The 18,397-nt window shown below is 49.6% G+C and overlaps 3 protein-coding genes across 3 annotated transcripts in view; all 3 read right to left on the bottom strand.

The window, feature by feature from the left end:
- LOC119341616 (protein DETOXIFICATION 16-like) overlaps nt 1–3,988 on the bottom strand; it is a 7,161-nt gene extending 3,173 nt beyond the window's left edge. Inside the window, exon 1 of the mRNA XM_037613486.1 lies at nt 3,732–3,988. Within this exon, the coding sequence (XP_037469383.1) occupies nt 3,732–3,986 (255 nt within the window). The 5' untranslated portion in view covers nt 3,987–3,988. The remainder of the gene's footprint in view (nt 1–3,731) is intronic.
- Nucleotides 3,989–7,246: 3,258 nt separating this feature from the next.
- Nucleotides 7,247–12,375, bottom strand: LOC119341615 (protein DETOXIFICATION 16-like). The gene is made up of 8 exons (XM_037613485.1): nt 11,953–12,375; nt 8,784–9,328; nt 8,575–8,661; nt 8,428–8,484; nt 8,097–8,335; nt 7,894–8,012; nt 7,720–7,806; nt 7,247–7,606 (listed from the first exon to the last, which is right to left on the bottom strand). The coding sequence occupies exons 1-8, from the start codon at nt 12,208–12,210 to the stop codon at nt 7,544–7,546; spliced, it is 1,455 nt and encodes a 484-aa protein (XP_037469382.1). The 5' UTR covers nt 12,211–12,375; the 3' UTR covers nt 7,247–7,543.
- Nucleotides 12,376–12,729: 354 nt separating this feature from the next.
- On the bottom strand, nt 12,730–14,282 carry LOC119338791 (protein DETOXIFICATION 16-like). The gene is made up of 3 exons (XM_037611026.1): nt 14,005–14,282; nt 12,853–12,973; nt 12,730–12,734 (listed from the first exon to the last, which is right to left on the bottom strand). The coding sequence occupies exons 1-3, from the start codon at nt 14,257–14,259 to the stop codon at nt 12,730–12,732; spliced, it is 381 nt and encodes a 126-aa protein (XP_037466923.1). The 5' UTR covers nt 14,260–14,282.
- Between the last annotated feature and the right edge of the window lie 4,115 nt (nt 14,283–18,397).

The raw sequence follows: 18,397 nt of genomic DNA on the forward strand, positions 1-18,397 counted from the left end.
GGTAGCCTATTGCACACAAAATTGCAATCGTGACAAACACTTTATCAAAAGTTGAGTGGATTGACGGCAGTTTACTGCTCCCTCCGTTCACTTTTGTAAGACAAATTAGACATTTAAAACAGTACCTAAAACAGTTCAATTTTAGCTGTTTTAAACGACTTACAAAAATAAACAGAGGGAGTGGTTTTCTTTGTAAAGCTTTCACCTTACTATTTTATTTTGCGAAGGTAAGCTTTGACCGTATCGACGGCACTATAGATTTACGCCTCTTCTGGGGAAGCCTATACAAGCAACATTGTCGAGATCTGAATGTGTTACAGATAGAATATAATTTTTTTTAAACAAGATAAAAGATTTGCCATTTTCATTAATTAAGAAGAGGTTTCGTTACAAACAGACCGCCAAGCGGTCAAAAAGGCGGCATTACACTACGCAAATGTTTGGCGCCCGCAATGGCCCAAATGGACACTTCTTCTTTGATGCATCGCATGATGATCGCCAGCGGTGCCGCCTTGTTCCTGAAGACGCGTGCATTTCTTTCCTTCCAAAGTTCCCATCCCACAAGAAGGAGAAGGGAAGATAGAGCTTTCCTGGGTTGACCATTGTTAGTGAGTAGCGCGTCCCACCAAGATTTGACTGTGGTAAACTGGAGCCAAGGAGTCATGGGGATATTTAGACCAAGCCAGGCAAACACCTCATTTCAAACTCTAGTAGAGAACCTGCACTTGAAGAGGAGGTGAGCTGCAGATTCTTGCACCTGATTACAGAGTGGACATCGGTCGCAATTAGGCCATCCTCGCTGTTGGAGCCTATCGGCAGTCCAAATTCTGTTTTGAGTGACAAGCCAGGCAAAAAATTTACACTTGGGGGGTGCCCAAGCCTTCCAGACAGTGGCATGCAAGCTTGAACGAGTAAGGCCAGCAAACTACGCAATATAAGCAGACCTAGCTGAGTACTGGCCATCGTTGGTTAACTTCCAAAGGATGGTATCCTTGACACCAGACCGGATGATGACATTCAGAAGCTTCTCCCATAATGCCAAGAATTGTTGGAGGTGCTCAAGCGTGAGGCCGTTATGGTAGTCAATTTGGTTTATCCAGTGCCCATCTCTCAAGGCTGTGGCAACAGATGCCCCCTTCTTGCGTGAAATCTCAAAAATCTTTGGAGCAATGTCTTTTGGCCTAAAACCCTCCAGCCAAGGCGACTCCTAGAAGGAAGCCTTCTGTCCATCGCCAATCGCGACCTTAGTCACAGCCGCAAACAGGTTACGGTCATTGGTCGTGCAAGGTGTCCCCATACCGCACCACGCACGTGGTGGGTCGTCCCAGTCGAGCCAAAGCCATCGCAACCGGAGGGCAGCGGCAAACTTGCCCAGGTGCAAAATGCCAAGGCCTCCAAATTCTTTTGGCCTGCAGACGAGCTCCCAGTTTACTTTGCACTTTCCACCAGTTACCTTGTCAGTTCCGGCCTAAAGGTACGCTCGCCGACAGAATATAAATTCATTCTCTAGTAGGTTGTTTGGATGCAAGCAAGCAACTATTGGGAGAAGTTAGAGCCAGGAGTTTTTCAGGACAAGCATAGATTAACACTGAAAAAAAAAACGAAATTTGCTAGTTCTCGGTTGCTCTGAAAATCTTAGTCTAAAAAAAAAATCCACATCACCGAGTTTTTTCAGAAAAGAAACTGACGTCACTAGGTGCAGAATTGCACTTAATTTAGAACATCTACAGCCGCACATAGCTAATTTAGCCTCTCAAACGCCCGCGGACGCGCGGGCCCTTTATATTTCCTTTCAAATAACCATGTACCTCAATTTTATCTCCTCATTTTTTAGTCATTCCGACAAGCACCTTATGTGCGAGCACGTAGAACAGCAGCATCAGTGGCTGGACATCCAACGCGAGCAGCATCAGCGGTGGTGGTGGCGAGCTCCGGAAGCGTCTCGGCTAGCATGCGCGCGGCGGCCAGCTCGTGGCAGCATGCGGCGGTGCATGCAGCGGCCCAGCGCACGCAGCGGTTCGCCGGCTCATGGCCAACACACAGAGCAGCAGCGGCAGCTGTGCACGCACGCACGTGGCAAGCAAGCTAGCTACCAAGCATGGGTGCCGGCAGCAGCAGCGGCCCGCCCGCACGCGGCTGCGGCCTGTACGCATGGACACTCCAGCCCACGCGCCCACGACGCGCCCCACTACGCCCACGATCCACACACCTCTGCTCAACGGCCACGCGGCTCGCCCAGCGCGACTCAGACACGGCCACATACCAGCGTCCGACCTGGACCTAGACACACACGCACACTGGCCAGACACAAGACATACAATACACTACCCAGACACAAGACAGACACTGCCCATACACTACCCTGACAATGCTCAGACGTGAGCACGGCGACCTGCACGCACGGGCGCGAGCATGGTGGCCCGCGCGCACGCCCACCAGCCCGCGGCTGCGTCGGCGGCCTGCACGCACGGACGCGAGCACGACGGCCAGCTCGAGCGCGGGCAGCACGGCGGCCAGAGCGCGCGAGCTGCAGGCGGCACGACGTAGGCACATCAACCATGTCGTGCTCCGGCACGGGCGCAGCCTTGACCAGCTCGTGTAGGTGGTGCGGGCGAGCTCCGGTACCGGCGCGCCTAGCTCCGGCGGCTTTCCTCCCGATGCGGGCAGGATGGTGTCGTTGCGGCAACGGTCTTCTCGCCAAGTCGTTGCAAGTGGGACCGTGCGGGCATCCAGCTGGCTGCCAGGGCATGTCCGGGCGTGACCGGTCACCCTCGTATTACCCCCAAATTAGGTACGCCGGTTAGTCCGAGCATTTAGGATAAAAATGAGAGGTCCGATTGGATCAGTTATCTTTGACCGGACGGGCAGACGTTTTGAACGTTTGAGGATGAAGTACGGGGTCCGGCCGTAAATGCTCTTAGCAAAGTGTTGGTGCAACTTTTACTTCACAGGTAATATACGAGGTGGTTGGATGTGGATCCAAAGATTTAAAAGCTGACATGAAAACATGTCTAGGCTAGGCAACTTAGGAATAGATAATGCCATATTTTGTACATGTCACTCATTCTTGCCATCTTCATACAAATTAAGAGTTTCCCCTATATATCACGGCAGTTGGCAAGACATGACCATTCACTGTGAAAGCTCTTAAGTGCCATTGATCTCGATCTATCGTCGATCCAGTGATGAGATCGAACCGATCTATCGTCGATCCAGTGATGAGATCGAAACGACAGAGCAAGTCCAATGGGCATGTGCATATCAGGCGCGGATGAGGGTGAAAATGCGCCCGGAGGAAAACAAACACGGCACAACAGTCCAGAAGCTCGCTGCTCAGCTGCTGCATATTAATTCAACTACTGTACCATGCATGTGTGAACCGTTTCTGTTGGTCACTAGCAAATTGTCGACATCTCTAAAGCACAGAACTATCCCCTTTCCAAATAAAATATCTGTGACAAACTCTCCACACGAATAGCCTGTCTAACTGTTCAAGCGGTAAAACCCGTAAAATCACCTTCTTTTTCTTCTTTTTTGACCGGAAATTCACTTTTTTTACTGCTAGTAATTGAAGAGCATGTCCATTTTTGAAAAAAAGCAATGGAAGAGCATGATCTAACCAATGAGGCAACAGCCAAACAAATTCGCGCGCTTCCATCCCAGAAAACCACCAAACGAGATATGGAAAAGATGAAGCATGATTAAGAGCGGCGAAGCGAAATGTTGCTTACCAGCAAGCTGAATCCGGTGACGGTGGCGAAGGAGGTGGCCATGGACGCGCCGGCGAGGGGCAGCTCGCCGAGGTGTCCAACGAACATGATGGAGATCATCTGGATCAGGTTCTGCAGCAGGCTGCCGGCGATGAGCGGACCGGCCAGCCATAACTGCCGCTTCACCTCGTCACCCACCGGTAAGCTCTCCCCAACTAGCTCCTTGCAATCCCGGCTCCTGTGGAGGAGAGTTTCCTGGACGCGTGCCTTCTCCATGTTGCCTCCTCTTGCCAGGTCTATTGCTCGTTCCTCCTGTATATACTATGATTGGTGAGGACACGTAGTATCTTCTGAAAAGGGCATAAGGTCATCTCCAATGCCGGGTCCCAAATCAGACTCACCGTTCATCCGTGTGGATGTGTCCGGATGCATCTGTAAGCGGATACAAGAGCCGACCATCCAACCAAGTCCATCAGACGTTCGGACGCATTATGAATAAAAGTTGAAAAAACCGTACGAAAACACGAAATTTTTATCCACATTTGGATTTTTTACATACCACAAAAATGAAACTAGCCTAGTTTACGCTTTGCCGAACACGGGCGGCAGTCTCCCACGTCATATGTTCCTCATTAGAATGGCCATATCCGTGTCCCACATCCTATTCTTTGTTGTCATTCGTCGGCTGGCCGTTGGAAGCCGTCGCCATTGAAGATAAGGTCGCGATCGAGCTAGACGGACAACGCGAACGTCACCTAAAGTGGCATTGTTTCCGTCCGCTACAGAGTGTCACGCCGCAACATCATCCTCCACCTAGACATGGTGCCGCCACCATGCTAGGCGGCGCGGCCATTGCGCGCACACTCGAAGAGCACCCACTGTTGGTCCATGAAGCCCGGGTTCTCCCCTACCATGGCCGGGACAACGAGGTCGTTGGCCTGCTCGCCGGCGATCTGCTGCTCCGCCAACCGGTGATGCTCGAGGAGGTCGAGGTTGTATCTCTGTTCATCCTCCGGCATCGAGAATACTAACACTGGTGGCGACGGCTGCTTCTGCTTCGCCATGATGACATTGATGTGCACCTGCATTCGTGCCATGGTGAAGTCAGCGAGCAGCGCAGACGCTCAGGCTCGTCGTCCAAGGCCTCCTCCATCACCGGGATGTCCTCCTCCGGGCTATCATCCGTGAGCTCGGAGGCACTCCCGCCATTATGCGCCGCCCTCGCTCAGCATCCCACTTGTGCACTAGCTCGGCGATCTCGTGTCGGCACCGCGGTGAAAGGCTCTTCCACCATCCTTTGAGGGTACGTCCACTGTGTCTGAGGAGGAGGAGGAGGAGGAGGAGAGGTAAACGGCTGCACCGACAGCTAGGACTACTGGAGATGTGGCTTGGCTCATACGTGGTTTGGGTTGTGTCGTGGATATGTTTATATAGCACGGGTTGTGCCAGCAGGCCAAGCGGCGGTTTGAATGCGGGCTCCCGAAGTGAGTTTCTCGTCAATCGCACATGTTCAATGCCAGCACGCAGGCAGATGAGCATCTGGCTTCAATGTGGTGGAAATCATGTCGCTCTAAGCCAGCATTCAACGTGGTGCGGAGAGCAAGTGGAGGCGGCGCTCTCGGCCACCGCGTTGCTTCAGTGTCGCGCCTTGGCATGCTCTCAACCCCACTTAGCAGTTGTACATCGGACTTGAAAAATGTTCGTGGATTTATAATATAAGAAAAGGAAAACTATATTTTTCGTCCCTGAACTCTCTCGAAAGTATAGAAATGGTACCTCAACTCCAAAACCGGCAAATCTTAGTCCCTCAACTTCTCAAACCGGATTACTTTAGTCCCTTGACTCAACAAAAGCGGTTTTTGTGCTGACTTTGCATGGTTTTGACCGGTCATCGCCCATGTGTGCCAATCTTCTTCTTCCTCTTCTCATTTTAACTCGGCAGGCATTTCATCGAGTAGTTTGCGTGCACAGAGCACCAAGAGAAGACGTAGGCATGGAGCGGGTGTGGCTCGCGGCGGCACACACAGAGGGTGCAGGCCTCCAGGGAGCTGCGCCATGGTGATGCTCCCGGGACCAGCAGGGCTGAGGCGGGGCTGTGCTTGCGGCTAGCCGTCCATGGTTACCTTGACTAACTAGCCACACCATCACCACCACGTTCAGTGCCCAAAAGACTGCAAGGTAAAGACAACAGAGAGCACGACGCAACGGTGTACATCGACAACATTGACCCGCGCGGCATAGAGCGCTCAACGCCGGTGGTGACGCGGCTACATTGAGTCGTCCAACCAGGACCGCCTGCACCAATCGGCACCACCGTCCCCGAACGACGAGGGAAGACGAAGAGAGCAGCTACTCCAATACCTGCTCGGGCTCAAGAACTTCGCCGCTGTCGCCACTGCTCCGCCGAGCGCCAACCAACCATCATGTCAAGGTACAACAGTGGGTGAGAGAAGACCCCATGGTGTCGAGGTCGACAAGGGCCATGAGGCGGCGTACACCTGGGCGTCGCGCATGGCGGAGAGCACGTCCAGGATGCCGGAGCTCTGCGCGCTGGTGCCCTGTGCCGACACCTCATCTTGTCGCTCTGTGCGCGGCTCCTGGGAGCTCGCATCGACGTGACCAGCTCGCAGCGCTCGTGACATGCCTTATGCGAGGACGACGACCGTGGCAACGTCGACAGAGCAAAGCTCAACATCCAACGGTGCCCACGGACAAGCGAGCGCCCAGCCAACGCTCTGTTGTCTCTGTCCTGTTCCACGACCTGCAGCATGCATGTGATGGATGTGACGTGAACTGGACAACACGGAGACATCGACGGCGGCGTTGCTGGCAATGGCAGAGGCATTCCATGAGCACTTAGCTGTGTTACGATTTCACTTATGTTGAGGCCAAGCCACCATGTGCCTCCGTGCTGCTAGCCGTGATAGCCGCAGCTCTTTGGCCGCCTGCACCCTCTGCTTGTGCCGCCGCGAGCCAAACAAGGTCGATGGCTACCTCCTTCTCTTGTTGCTCAACCCTCGCCAACTGCTCGATGAAACGCTCAGCTAAATTAAAACGGGAAGGACAAAGAAGATTACCACGTGGGCCATCAGTGGCCAAAACCATGCCAAGTCAGCATTAAAACCACTTTGGTGAGTCAAGGGACTAAAGTAATCCGGTTTGAGAAGTTGAGGGACTAAGATTTGCTGGTTTTGAAGTTGAGGGACCATTTTTATACTTTCAATAAAGTTCAAGGACAAAAAATATATTTTTCCCTATAAGAAATAAAAATGTTCCTAAATTTAAATAATGTTCATGGATTCAAGAAATGTTCGTGAATTCAAAAAAAATGTGATTTGAAAAAATATTCATGGATTCAAAAATATTTATTATTTTTTAAAAATGTAAACGATTTTGAAAAATGGTCCTCGTTTTTTAAAATGTTTGTGATTTAAAAAATGTTCCTAAGTATAAATAATGTTCACGATCTGAAAAAAATTGTTTGCAAATTTAGAAAAAAAGGTACTTGGATGCGTGCAAACCGGCACACACGTATGTTAAAAGTCAACCTAGTGTGATTTTGAATTAAGAATAATATATAATTGACCCTGCAATATATACTTGTATGCGGATTTTTTCGGGATTTCATTTCATCCCTATTCTGCTCACACGTCTCATCGTGTGATGGCAAACATTTTTCGCGCCATCGGAATTGGAAACTTGGACCAAAATCACAAGACCAGACTATGTGTTCTCTGTCTTGTTATGTATCTGCTGCTCTTACAGGCCCTGCCCGCACACTCTCCTCCATGCTAAGCATATGTTGGCTACTTCAGCAGCACTAAGCCATATCTTCATTTCTCTAGTAGATCCGTCGGAAGAGAAGAACTGAAAACTCTGTTCTTTGCCTTCGTTGCCTATGCATTATACATACACATATTCAGTTGACAAAGCATGTAGTATTGCTGTATACTTGCACGCATCAACTTAAATCTGCCAAAACGGAAGCAATCTTTCAACATATATATACCTCCTTCTGCCAGTCGGTGCAGAGTGTGATGGCCACGAACAGCAAGACCTGCACCAGAATACCGAAGATGATTCCCATCCAAAGGCCCTGCCCATTCAAATTATTTTCACACCATTAGCAGTCTATCGAGCATGAAAGAGGTAAGACGTCGTGAAAGAAATCGGGGAGAAGCACCATCCCGCCGACGTGCAGCACGAAGGCGAGCAGGTAGGCAGCCGGTATGCCCACGGCGTAGAACGCGCCGAGGTTGATGCAGGCACAGATCTTCTGCCACCCACAGCCTCTAGCCACACCTACACACCAATTAATCCGTGAGGATTATTTGTCCAAGACAACTGCTCCCCTGTTGAGAAGTGAATCCATGGCCATTTGCATACCTGAGAGAACACTCTGAATACCGTCGAGGAAGTTGGAGACTGCAATGACCAGCACCATTTTGGCGACGTACGTGACGACCTCCTCCTCGTCGCTGTAAGCATGGCCCCAGACGTGGTGCACAGAGACCAGGACGACGCCCATGACCAATCCTTCCAAAATGGCGAAGAACATGACGACGCACACGGCGAGGCAGGCAGCCCGTGGTCGGCCGGCGCCCAGCTCGTTCGAAACCCGGGTGCTGCGCGGTCAGATCGTGCGAGAAACAAATGAGTACTGATGTCACCAGTCAGTCTAGCTTAGTTAATGAATCTGCATAGGTGGTTAGTTTACCTTATGGTGGCGCCGAGGCCGTAGGGGATCATGAACAAGCAGTTGGCGGTGTTGAGGCTGTCACAACGAATATGCATGAGGCAAATGCGGTCATACCAAGGGAATAAAGACGTTAAGAATCGCTGCGATTGAGGGTATATATCTTACGTGATGGACAGGACGGACGTCTCCAGCTTGGGGTTCGGAAGAAGCCCCGAAAGCAGCACCAGGGTCTCGAACGACCACCATTCCAAGCTGCAACGATAATTCCAAGACACATGCGCCGATGATCAAACAACATCTAGGAACCTGATTGGTCCGATGGAATCATGGAGCGCCGAATCTCACTTGCCAATTTAAGAGGAAAACTCACTCACCACACCATGAGAGCAGACGGCACGGCGAGCCTGAAGAAGCTGAGCGGGTCATGGAAGGCTTCCATGGAGAACCCCGTCCATGTCTTCTTGCAAGAGCTCGACACCCTCACGTACACGGCTAGTATGACCACGTTGATCCAGTAGGAGACGGCGTTGCCGATCGCGGCGCCCTTGCTGCCCAGCCCGAGGACGTACACCAGCAGCCAGCAGACGACGAGGTGGCACAGCGCCGTCGCGGCGGCGCTCAGCATCACCGGGAGCACGATGTTCTGCGTCTGCAGGAACCGGACGTGGCACTGCAGCAGGCCGAAGGCGAAGAGCGCCGGGATCATCCACCGCGCGTACGTGCCCGCCTCCGCGGCGATATCGGGGTCCTGGCCGAACAGGAGCAGGATCTCGCCGGTGTAGAACCACACGACGGCGAGCGGGACGCTTGCGGCGGTGAGCACCACCATCGCGCGCTGCTTGTAGATGCCAAGGAGGTGGTATTGCCTGGCGCCAAATGCTTGTCCGCATAGAGTGTCCAAAGCAGTTGCCATGCCAAGCTGATCAAGATCGTCGAAAGGACAGGAATATTAGGGATGGCTAAAATAGGAGTATTTCCTAAATTTGAACTCACAAAACATCTTATATTAAAGTACAGTCATGGTACTATTTAGTTCAAAGTTGACTTAAATACCAAAATTGTACCACTAACTTAGGGGCACAAGACTGCCTTTCATAGAAATTTGACAACTCCAATCATATCATCGAAACGATGAAAATTATGTTTGATGATTGGAATCCTGGAAAAGAGCTATGAAATTCTAGAGTTAAGATAGGAGTTGTTCTTGTTAAAGTTTTGGTATTTAGTTTAAATATGATGTTAATACTCCATTCGATTTGTTTTAATTGTTACTGATTTAATACAAAGTTGTAGAAAGTTTAGTTTCAATATGATGTTCATACACACTTCGATCCATATTAATCCCCGGGCAAAGTTGTTTTTCAACTTGTCGATGAAAATTTTCTGTACCCACCCCCACCAACAGTATAAGAAGAGTAAACTACGTCATTGGTCTATTAACTCAAATTAGTTGCAAACTTTAGACCAAGAACTCGAGAAATGACCAATTTAGGTTGTAAACTCGTTTGTTTGATCACTAAGGCCAAAACTGATATGGAGGAGACAAACCGGTCACGTGGCTGCCATATAGGCGAGTGTTTATCCAAAAAGCTCTTGTTTGAATGGAAGCGAGGTCACTTTGGGCTACCAAGCCAAATAAGATAAGTACAATTCAATGTGAATTGTTAAATTAGAGGTAATTAAAATTCTTGTCTTTTGCTTGTGATTGCTTGATCCTAGTGCATCTTCAATGGCAACCTGCAAAAAAACCTTCCGGATGCGGGAGACAACCATCCAACACTAGCCGCATACTGTCCGCCAACAAATTCAAATTCAAATATACGCTGATCCACAAAGCGCGCTGGATCACACCTGCGCTGGATCGCATCCCCGATCACAACCAAAATGAGGCAAATATGCTTACTTTTTACATTGTGGCCCCCTCCTCCTCCCTCGCCCCCGTCGTGGATGATATCAAGCATCTCCCTGTCCACATCGTACGCCGGCTCCCCCGCTTTCGGCACTGCAGCAAACAGCGCGCGGGCACCCATCTGCTCTCCTCCCGTCGTCCTCGCCCAAACGAGCGACGGCAAAGCATAATCGGAGAAGAGCGGCGTCGCGTTAACATCGACGATATAAGGAACCGTACCGGCGGGGTTGGCGAGCTGCTTGGCGGCGTAGTAGTACGAAGGCTTGTAAGGCTCCGGCCACGGCGCCGTCAGTACCGTGGGCGCGCCCTCTGGCGGCGTGCGCCACGGCCTCGCCAACCGCCCGTCCATCACGACCATCGCCGCCACTAGGCCCACCGGCGGCCAGACGCTTCATCATCTTCTCCTTTGCGGCCTTTGCTTTGACGTGATGATTCTGCCGCGTCTCTGAGGTGATCTTCCGGGTGAGCATGATGCCCGGATCCTCCCGCACCTCCGCCGCCTCCATCTCCGACAAGTTGTCCGACGGTTCCATGCGTCGGCAGCAGAGGGAAGGAGAGGGTGGGAGAAAAAAGCCAAAATTGGGCGGGGAGTAGAAGAGGAGAGTGGGGGATTTTGGTACAGAAACAGTGCATGGTGCTACAAAAGCGCGGGCTCGGCCCTCCTTTTGGGTGGGCTAGGGAGGCGGAGAGCGACATTTCGCGTGTTCGGACTCCTGCAAACCTCCCCCATATTTGTCACGGATTTGCGGGAGAAATCGCGTCCAGACCGCTCCGCGGACCGATACAGATCGGCGTTGAATGGCTCCCGCAGTCTAAACGGTTGCGGGAGGTTTAAGGGTCGGCGTCAGAGATGTCCTTAGCTAGGTTTGTCTTGAAATTGATTGAAATGCATTGACTAGGAATTGATTGAAAGGGTTGCAATAGGAGTATTTTCTCCTACGTCCGTTCCATAATATAAGACATTTTTTGACACTACAATAGAATCAAAAAACGTCTTACATTATAAGACGGAGGGAGTAGTAAAGTTCAATTTGTATTTACTTCGAAGTACACTTCACAGACAGAATCATGTTCTGTACAGTGTGTCGTCTGCTAGTAGCTAATCACAGTTTTCTTTCTTGGATGACCAATGGTTAATACTACCTTCATCAGGGGATTAAGAATAATCGCATATGTTAACAGTACTTGTCAGTGCCCCGCAACACTAACAGTACGTACATGTCAGTGATTTTTGTCATCTTACAGATAAACTACTGGTCCAGGACCGTGCTAGCTAGCGGCCGAAAATACAGACAGCACATGCGTTCGATGGACAGCAACTCGCCAGACAACGGTCCAGGCGAAAGCTGATACGTGATGGTTTTCTCCTCCTTCTCTAATTGATTGACTGATTTGATCTGTGAATTCTCTGTTGTGATATGTCGACGAAGATGCCATGTTAATGGACTAGCATGAACCAGCAGGCCAAGAGAAACGAAAAGAAAAAGAAAAATAGAACTCGCGCTTCGTCGCTCCCAGGAAGCCGCAATGCGAGCTTTCGATCCGGCGATGAGAAGCGTACTGCGTACATGTGTTGCGAAGTTGACGGATGGTATAAATGAGAATGGCCACGCGGAATGGTAGTACGTACGTACCAGCAGGCTGAATCCGGTGACGGCGGCGAAGGAGCTGGCCATGGAGGCGCCGGCGAGGGGCAGCTCGCCGAGGTGGCCGACGAACATGACGGAGATCATCTGGATCAAGTTCTGCATCAGGCAGCCGGCGATGAGCGGCCCGGCCAGCCACAGCTGCCGCTTCACCTCGTCGCCCACCGCCAGGCTCTCATCTTCTCCGAGCTCCTTGCACACCGGGCTCCTCGGGAGGAGCGCTTCCTCGAGGCTTGTCTTCTCCATGTTGGACTCCGGCGAGGCCTCCTCCCCCCTCACCCTTGCTCTATGTGTTGTGTATGACTGCCGCGAGAGTGTGTGCGGGGGAGAGTGGAAGGAGTCGCTCGTGTTCAGATTTCCGAGTATATAGACGCACAACACGTGAGGGTCAGCAGTGACGTGGAACAAAGGGGTGGCTGTGCTCAAAATAGCCCAAGTATTTATCAGTTTTGCTAGAACTCATCTAGATGAGATATAAGTTGGTCTCATTCACCTTTTATAGCCATTGGATGTGATGCTATAAGATACGTGTGTGCTAACGTGGATTTTATCTGTTTTTGTTTTTCATGTGAATGAGATCAAATTATATCTCATCTAGATGAGTTCTAGGTACTCCCAATATTTATTGCCCAATCGAATGTTCATTGCGTTTTTACACATCCATCGATCCCAAAAGCCCCAATTCCGTTTGTCTGTGCTAAAGACCTCCAGTTTCGGCCTCCTTTTTATTCTTCTTTTACATAAAGCGTTTGTGCATCCTCCTTTTCATCCTGCTAGCATGGCATTCTTGAACAAACGTTGACAAAGAAGGCGGAGAAAGCGGTGCCTTCCATTGCCCGGGTGGCACTGGCCCGACGGTTCGCCGTTGGTGACAAGCTCCCGCCTGACCGGCCGCCACCGCTTTCTCCACCTTGTTCGCCTTGACGCGCCGACCTGGGCGGAGAGTGGACGCGACCTTGCCAGTGGCCACCTCCGGGTCGAGCAGGATGACGGACGTTCTGATTGGCTCCTGCAGCGGACGGGGGAACAGAGATGGGACGGCGGCGATAGAGGTGGAGGCAACAGAAGGAATGGACTTTCACGTGGGAGGAGTGACGGGATGGTGGTGTCGGAGTCCGACAGGGCAGATGCCCGGACTCCGCCAAACCTCTACCAGTTTAGTGTAGGTTTGCTGGTTTTCGAATGCCCGGACCAGACCAGACATATTATATGACGCAGTTGGATGGCTAAAAGTGTTCCAACACATTTGTGATTGATTAGATGAGTTGCCTTAAGATCTAACTAGCGGCGGAAAAATCCAAAGAGCACATGCATGCATGCATCAGTTGGAAAGACACTCATCACTTCATCAATAAAACAGCCCGGACGAACATTTGTACGTGATGGCTTTCTCCTTTTGCAATTTTGATGATTGATACACATAAAAATGATGAATACTTGGAGACAGAGAGATTCGGTTCCCAAGCTCAGCTACTTCCGAGCGTAAATAGTAAAAAAATAAAAGAATTTTTTTTTTAAGAAATTGCATGGAAGATGCTTAAGTGCGTGATATCCGTGTGTTTGAATATCTGAGTAGCTCTCAGGAAAAAAAAAGGGTCCGTGAAAAAGTTTGAAAAAACGCACTGTTCGGATGTGAATTTGTCTTTTTGCCACGAGGTTCTCAAATGTCCGAACACCACGTAATTTTGGCCGGACATCATGCATTTGAGTATCTTGGTTGACAGATTTTGTTTTCTAGTATTTGTTTTGAATTTAGTGTTCGGCCTAGGCTCCGAATTGAATATTCAAATAGTTGGTTCATTTTGATCTGGTGACTTCTCTGTTGTAATAGGGTGAAGGTGTTATGTTGAATAAACTAGCATTCCCGCAAAAAAAAAAGAATAAACTAGCATGAGACAGCAGGTCCAAGGAAGAGAAAACAAATACAGAACCTGCGCGTCGTCCCTCCAGGGATCCGGCAGTCTTTTTCAAAGCGATCAGTACTTTGTTTGAAGTCGACGGATGGTATAAATGAGAATGGCCACGCGGAGTGATACGTACCAGCACGCTGAATCCGGTGACAGCGGCGAAGGAGCTGGCCATGGAGGCGCCGGCGAGGGGCAGCTCGCCGAGGTGGCCTACGAACATGACGGAGATCATCTGGATCAGGTTCTGCATCAGGCCTCGCACGATGAGCGGCCCGGCCAGCCACAGCTGCCTCTTCACCTCGTCGCCCACCGCCAAGCTCTCGTCCCCTCCGATCTCCTCGCACGCCGAGCTGCTCGGGAGCAGTGTCGCCTCCTCCTCCATGACCATGTTGGACTCGGGCCGGCTTGGGCTCCTCCCCACACCCTTGTTCTTTGTGGAGTATGATTGCCCCGAGTGTGACGGGAAGAGTGAAAAGATCCAATCGCGTTTGGACACAGTTCTGGCAAATACTCCAGTACTCTCCAGCCAGCGGCCCTAATATAGAGCCAATAAATATGAAGGAGAAATATGAAGAGTACTCAATACGAGTAGGTATACAAGACCCCATCGGCCATGATATGATAGTATCATTGCGGCAGCATATGCAGCACATCCGTTAATTAGCCTGGTATACGTAACATTGAGAAATGAATGGTATTTGTTCTTCCAGCCATGGCTTTTGCTGGCTGGTCCTCCCTTCCCACCGACCTCGTGCGCCCGCATCGCCTTCCACTCTCCACTCATGTCTTTTAAAGTACCCCTTCAGTTTTAAAATAAATGACTCAACTTTATACTAACTTTGTACTCCCTCCATTCCTAAATATAAGTCTTTTTAAAGATTTCAACAAGTGACTACAATTCACAACTAAAAGGTTCAAGGTTTAAAACCCATTAAATAAAAATAATAAATTATCGAGTTTGGTTTTTTTGTTGCGTTTGGCTAGTGCATGAAGCTTAAGCTTAATAGTATGAAAATACTAATGCCCACACGTGTGGCAATCTTGAAACTCGCCCACACGTCTGAATCACCGTCCAGTTAAGTTTGTACGAATCTCGACACGTTGAAGCAGTTTTCGCGTGCCCTGTAGGATGAGGCTGGTGTGTGGAGGGTTGTCAGTTTGCTCGCACGCTGGTTTCTCGCTCGGAGAAGCCGCGGTTGCGAGTCGTACGTGCGGTGGAACTGCCGTCGCGCCCGCATGCCGCGCACCACTCCTATTCACCGTGTCCCACGTTTGCCCATTTTCTCCTCAGCGGCGCTGCAGTTTCTCCCCCACCCCCTTCATTTCTTCCCCCCCCACAGTAGCATTTCCATTCGATAGGAGGAGCAATCGAGAGGGGGAGGCGGCGGCGGCGGTGGAAGAGTCGTGGGTATTCGCGACCGTCGTTGGTGCTCACCGGACCAGAGCGTCGTCACCGGAGCAGCCACATCGAGTAGGTAAGGCTCTCGAAGCTTTCTACTGGTCCAATCTCTCTCCCTTCCTCCCTGGTCACATCCTTCTCGAGCCCTTATGAAATTCAGGCGGATTCGCGGCACTCTAGTGTCCATGTCGGCAGGGGAGTCGCGTGCGTGCCATTTAGGCCGGCATTGCGTAGTTTCGTCGCCGTCACGATGGTAGTCAAGCCGGCGAGGCTCGCCCATTCGACAACTATCTCTCTGTTTATGAGAGATTAGATTCCTGCAATTCTATGTGATAGCGATTTCTAATGTGTTTCTGTTAGTTTTGATGGTGTCATAGGCTGCGATTATCACTGTTTTAGGGGCGATGTTGTAGTCGAACTCAGGGACTGATAGTTGGGTTTGAACCCTAGATCTAGTTAGGTGCATTTCGATGTGTAGGATAATGGCAGTCATGGCAATTTCAATGCACTTGTTTATCTACAACTATCTTACTAGACGACAACTAATTTTCTGAATCAACTATGTCAGTTGCCATGTCCCATGTAGGATAATGGCAGTTTGTGTGTTCCACTGTACTTTCTTAGTTGCCACTCTGTCTACTACTAACATGGCATCTTGAATCTATTAGATGGCAACTCCTTTTATGAAGTCAAGGTGTGAGTTGCCACATTATATGTTGTACAATGACAGTTGGGTGTTCCACTATACTGCCTTAGTTGCTACTTTGTTTTCTACTAACATGGCAACTTTAATCTGCTAGATGACAACTCCCTTTTTATGAAGCCAATGTGTCAGTTGCCACATTATATGTTGGATAATGGCAATTGGGTGTTCCATTGTACTGCCTCAGTTGCCATATTGTTTACTGCCAACATGGCAACTTGAATCTACTAGATGGCAACTCCCTTTTTCCGAAGTAAACCTTTTTAGTTGCCATGTTTTTGCACTTGTTTCAGTGGTTATTTTTCGCCTACTGTGCATGTTCAGCAGATGGCAATTACCTCCTTTCACACGCTAAGACTTTACTTGACATGTTTTGTTTTTGCGCAAACATGGCAACGTAAATATTTTTAGTACATGGCAACTTCTGATTGAACCCAATTTTTGTCAGTTAGCTTGTTTATTCAGTCATCTATGTCTCAGTTTTTGCTAAATTGTGTTCAGGGAGATGGCAAACTACATATACGTAGCATGGCATTATTTTTGCATGCCTTTTCCTCAAGTACTTTTTTGTCAGCTGCTTAGTTTTGCTTAGGAGCATATGTCATGCATTTTTCAGATTGCAGGTGGCAACTCCCTCTTATGACACACTGTATACATTTCTTTTAGGGTAAACATGGCAGTTTTCATTTTGTTGTTGATGATATCAACTGCCTCGTTACTTCGTGCATCTCTTTCTGCATCTTTCGTTTGTGCTTTCATTTATACTAATGTGTTTTTGTTCTTACTGTAGCACAATGGCCCGTGGTGACCAGCAAGATGATGATGACGACTTCATGGAGGTACCGCCATGGAATCGTGCAACTGGTCATAAAAGACGGCGACGAGGTCACTTTTTCCCCTCTATTTTATTGTGATACTGAGTTTAGATTCATCCATCAGAACTAATTTTTATTATGTTGAACATGGCAAACAATGACCCTTTTATGCTCTGCAGAAGAAGAAACATCAGCGCAATAGGGCTTCGCAAGAATGCTTGACTATATTGACCAAGGGTTTTACTAATGACCAGAAGGGAGCTGCCGGTGAGATGGGGATGCAGGCATTGATGGATGTTCGATGCATGAATCTAGTGAACCCTGTATGCGACTGTCTCGGTGAGATATGTGATTCTGCGTCTAGGGAATTCATCATTCCGGGACGTGGAAGACTCTCTTTGGACGAGGAATCTGTGTTCTGCACTTTGGGTGTCCCCCGTGGAGAAATCAAAGTCCCGTATGAGGTGAACAATGAGATTGAGGAAGTTTTGTTCGCCAGTTTGTTTACTGGAATGGCATCCATGCCTAATACGACTATGCTGGCAACTTCGCTGGAGGGCATGACAACCCATGGCAAGGTACTTAAGATGAAGCTGTTTGTCACGCCCAATATGCGACCCTATCCAAAAGGAACTCGAAGGTCCCACCAAGGATAGACCCGCATATTAAAACACTTTTGCAAGGTGGATATCATTACATCAACATTACATAATATATGGGGATACATACCTAAGGCATACAATGCCACTCGAATACAACATCACAATACATCAGAGCATCATCCGACTACAGATGAAACACAAACAGAAACTCAAACGACATCCACCCTGCTAGCCCAGGCTGCCGACCTGGAACCTATCCCTGATCGAAGAAGCAGAAGAAGAACTCCAACACAAGCAAACATCGCTCTCGCGTCATGATCATCGCAAAACCTGTACCTGCAACTGTTGTTGTAGTAATCTGTGAGCCACAAGGACTCAGCAATCCCATTACCATGGGTACCAAGACTAGCAAAGCTTAAAGGGATAGGAAGGGGTAAAGTGGTGAGGCTGCAGCAGCGACTAAGCATATATGGTGGCTAACATATGCAAATAAGAGCGAGAAGAGAACAATCAGAACGGTCGTCAACTAGTAATGATCAAGAAGTGATCCTGAACTCCTACTTACGTCAAACATAACCCGGAAACCGTGTTCACTTCCCGGACTCCGCCGAGAAGAGACCATCACGGCTACACACACGGTTGATGCGTTTTAATTCGGATCTGGTGTCCAGTTATCTACAACTGGACATTAATAAATTCCCATCTTCCTATAACCGCAGGCACGACTTTTGAAAGATTATACCCTGCAGGGGTGTCCCAACTTAGCCCATGACAAGCTCTCGCGATCAACGAAAGAATAGACCTTCTCCCAGGAAGACCCGATCAGACTCGGAATCCTGGTTTACAAGACATTTCGACAATGGTAAAACAAGACCAGCAAAGCCTCCCGCTGTGCCGACAAATCCCGATAGGAGCTGCACATATCTTGTTCTCAGGGCACACTGGATGAGCCAGACGTCGGGTTGGCATAGACCCTGGTTGCCCAGGGGGCACCGGACATCGCTCGG

This window comes from Triticum dicoccoides, chromosome 7B (assembly GCF_002162155.2).
Source record: "Triticum dicoccoides isolate Atlit2015 ecotype Zavitan chromosome 7B, WEW_v2.0, whole genome shotgun sequence".
Taxonomy (NCBI): domain Eukaryota; kingdom Viridiplantae; phylum Streptophyta; class Magnoliopsida; order Poales; family Poaceae; genus Triticum; species Triticum dicoccoides.

What these genes read in the sequence shown, in the direction of transcription:
- LOC119341615 (XM_037613485.1), bottom strand. Translation starts at nt 12,210, where the DNA reads ATGGAGAAGACAAGCCTCGAGGAAGCGCTCCTCCCGAGGAGCCCGGTG. An exon ending in TCACCGGATTCAGCCTGCTG is followed by an intron (nt 9,329 to 11,952) that starts GTACGTACGTAC and finishes GATCTTGATCAG; the next exon opens with CTTGGCATGGCAACTGCTTT. An exon ending in TGCTGCACGTCGGCGGGATG is followed by an intron (nt 7,807 to 7,893) that starts GTGCTTCTCCCC and finishes TTGAATGGGCAG; the next exon opens with GGCCTTTGGATGGGAATCAT.
- LOC119338791 (XM_037611026.1), bottom strand. Translation starts at nt 14,259, where the DNA reads ATGGTCATGGAGGAGGAGGCGACACTGCTCCCGAGCAGCTCGGCGTGC. An exon ending in TCACCGGATTCAGCGTGCTG is followed by an intron (nt 12,974 to 14,004) that starts GTACGTATCACT and finishes CGTCCGCTGCAG; the next exon opens with GAGCCAATCAGAACGTCCGT.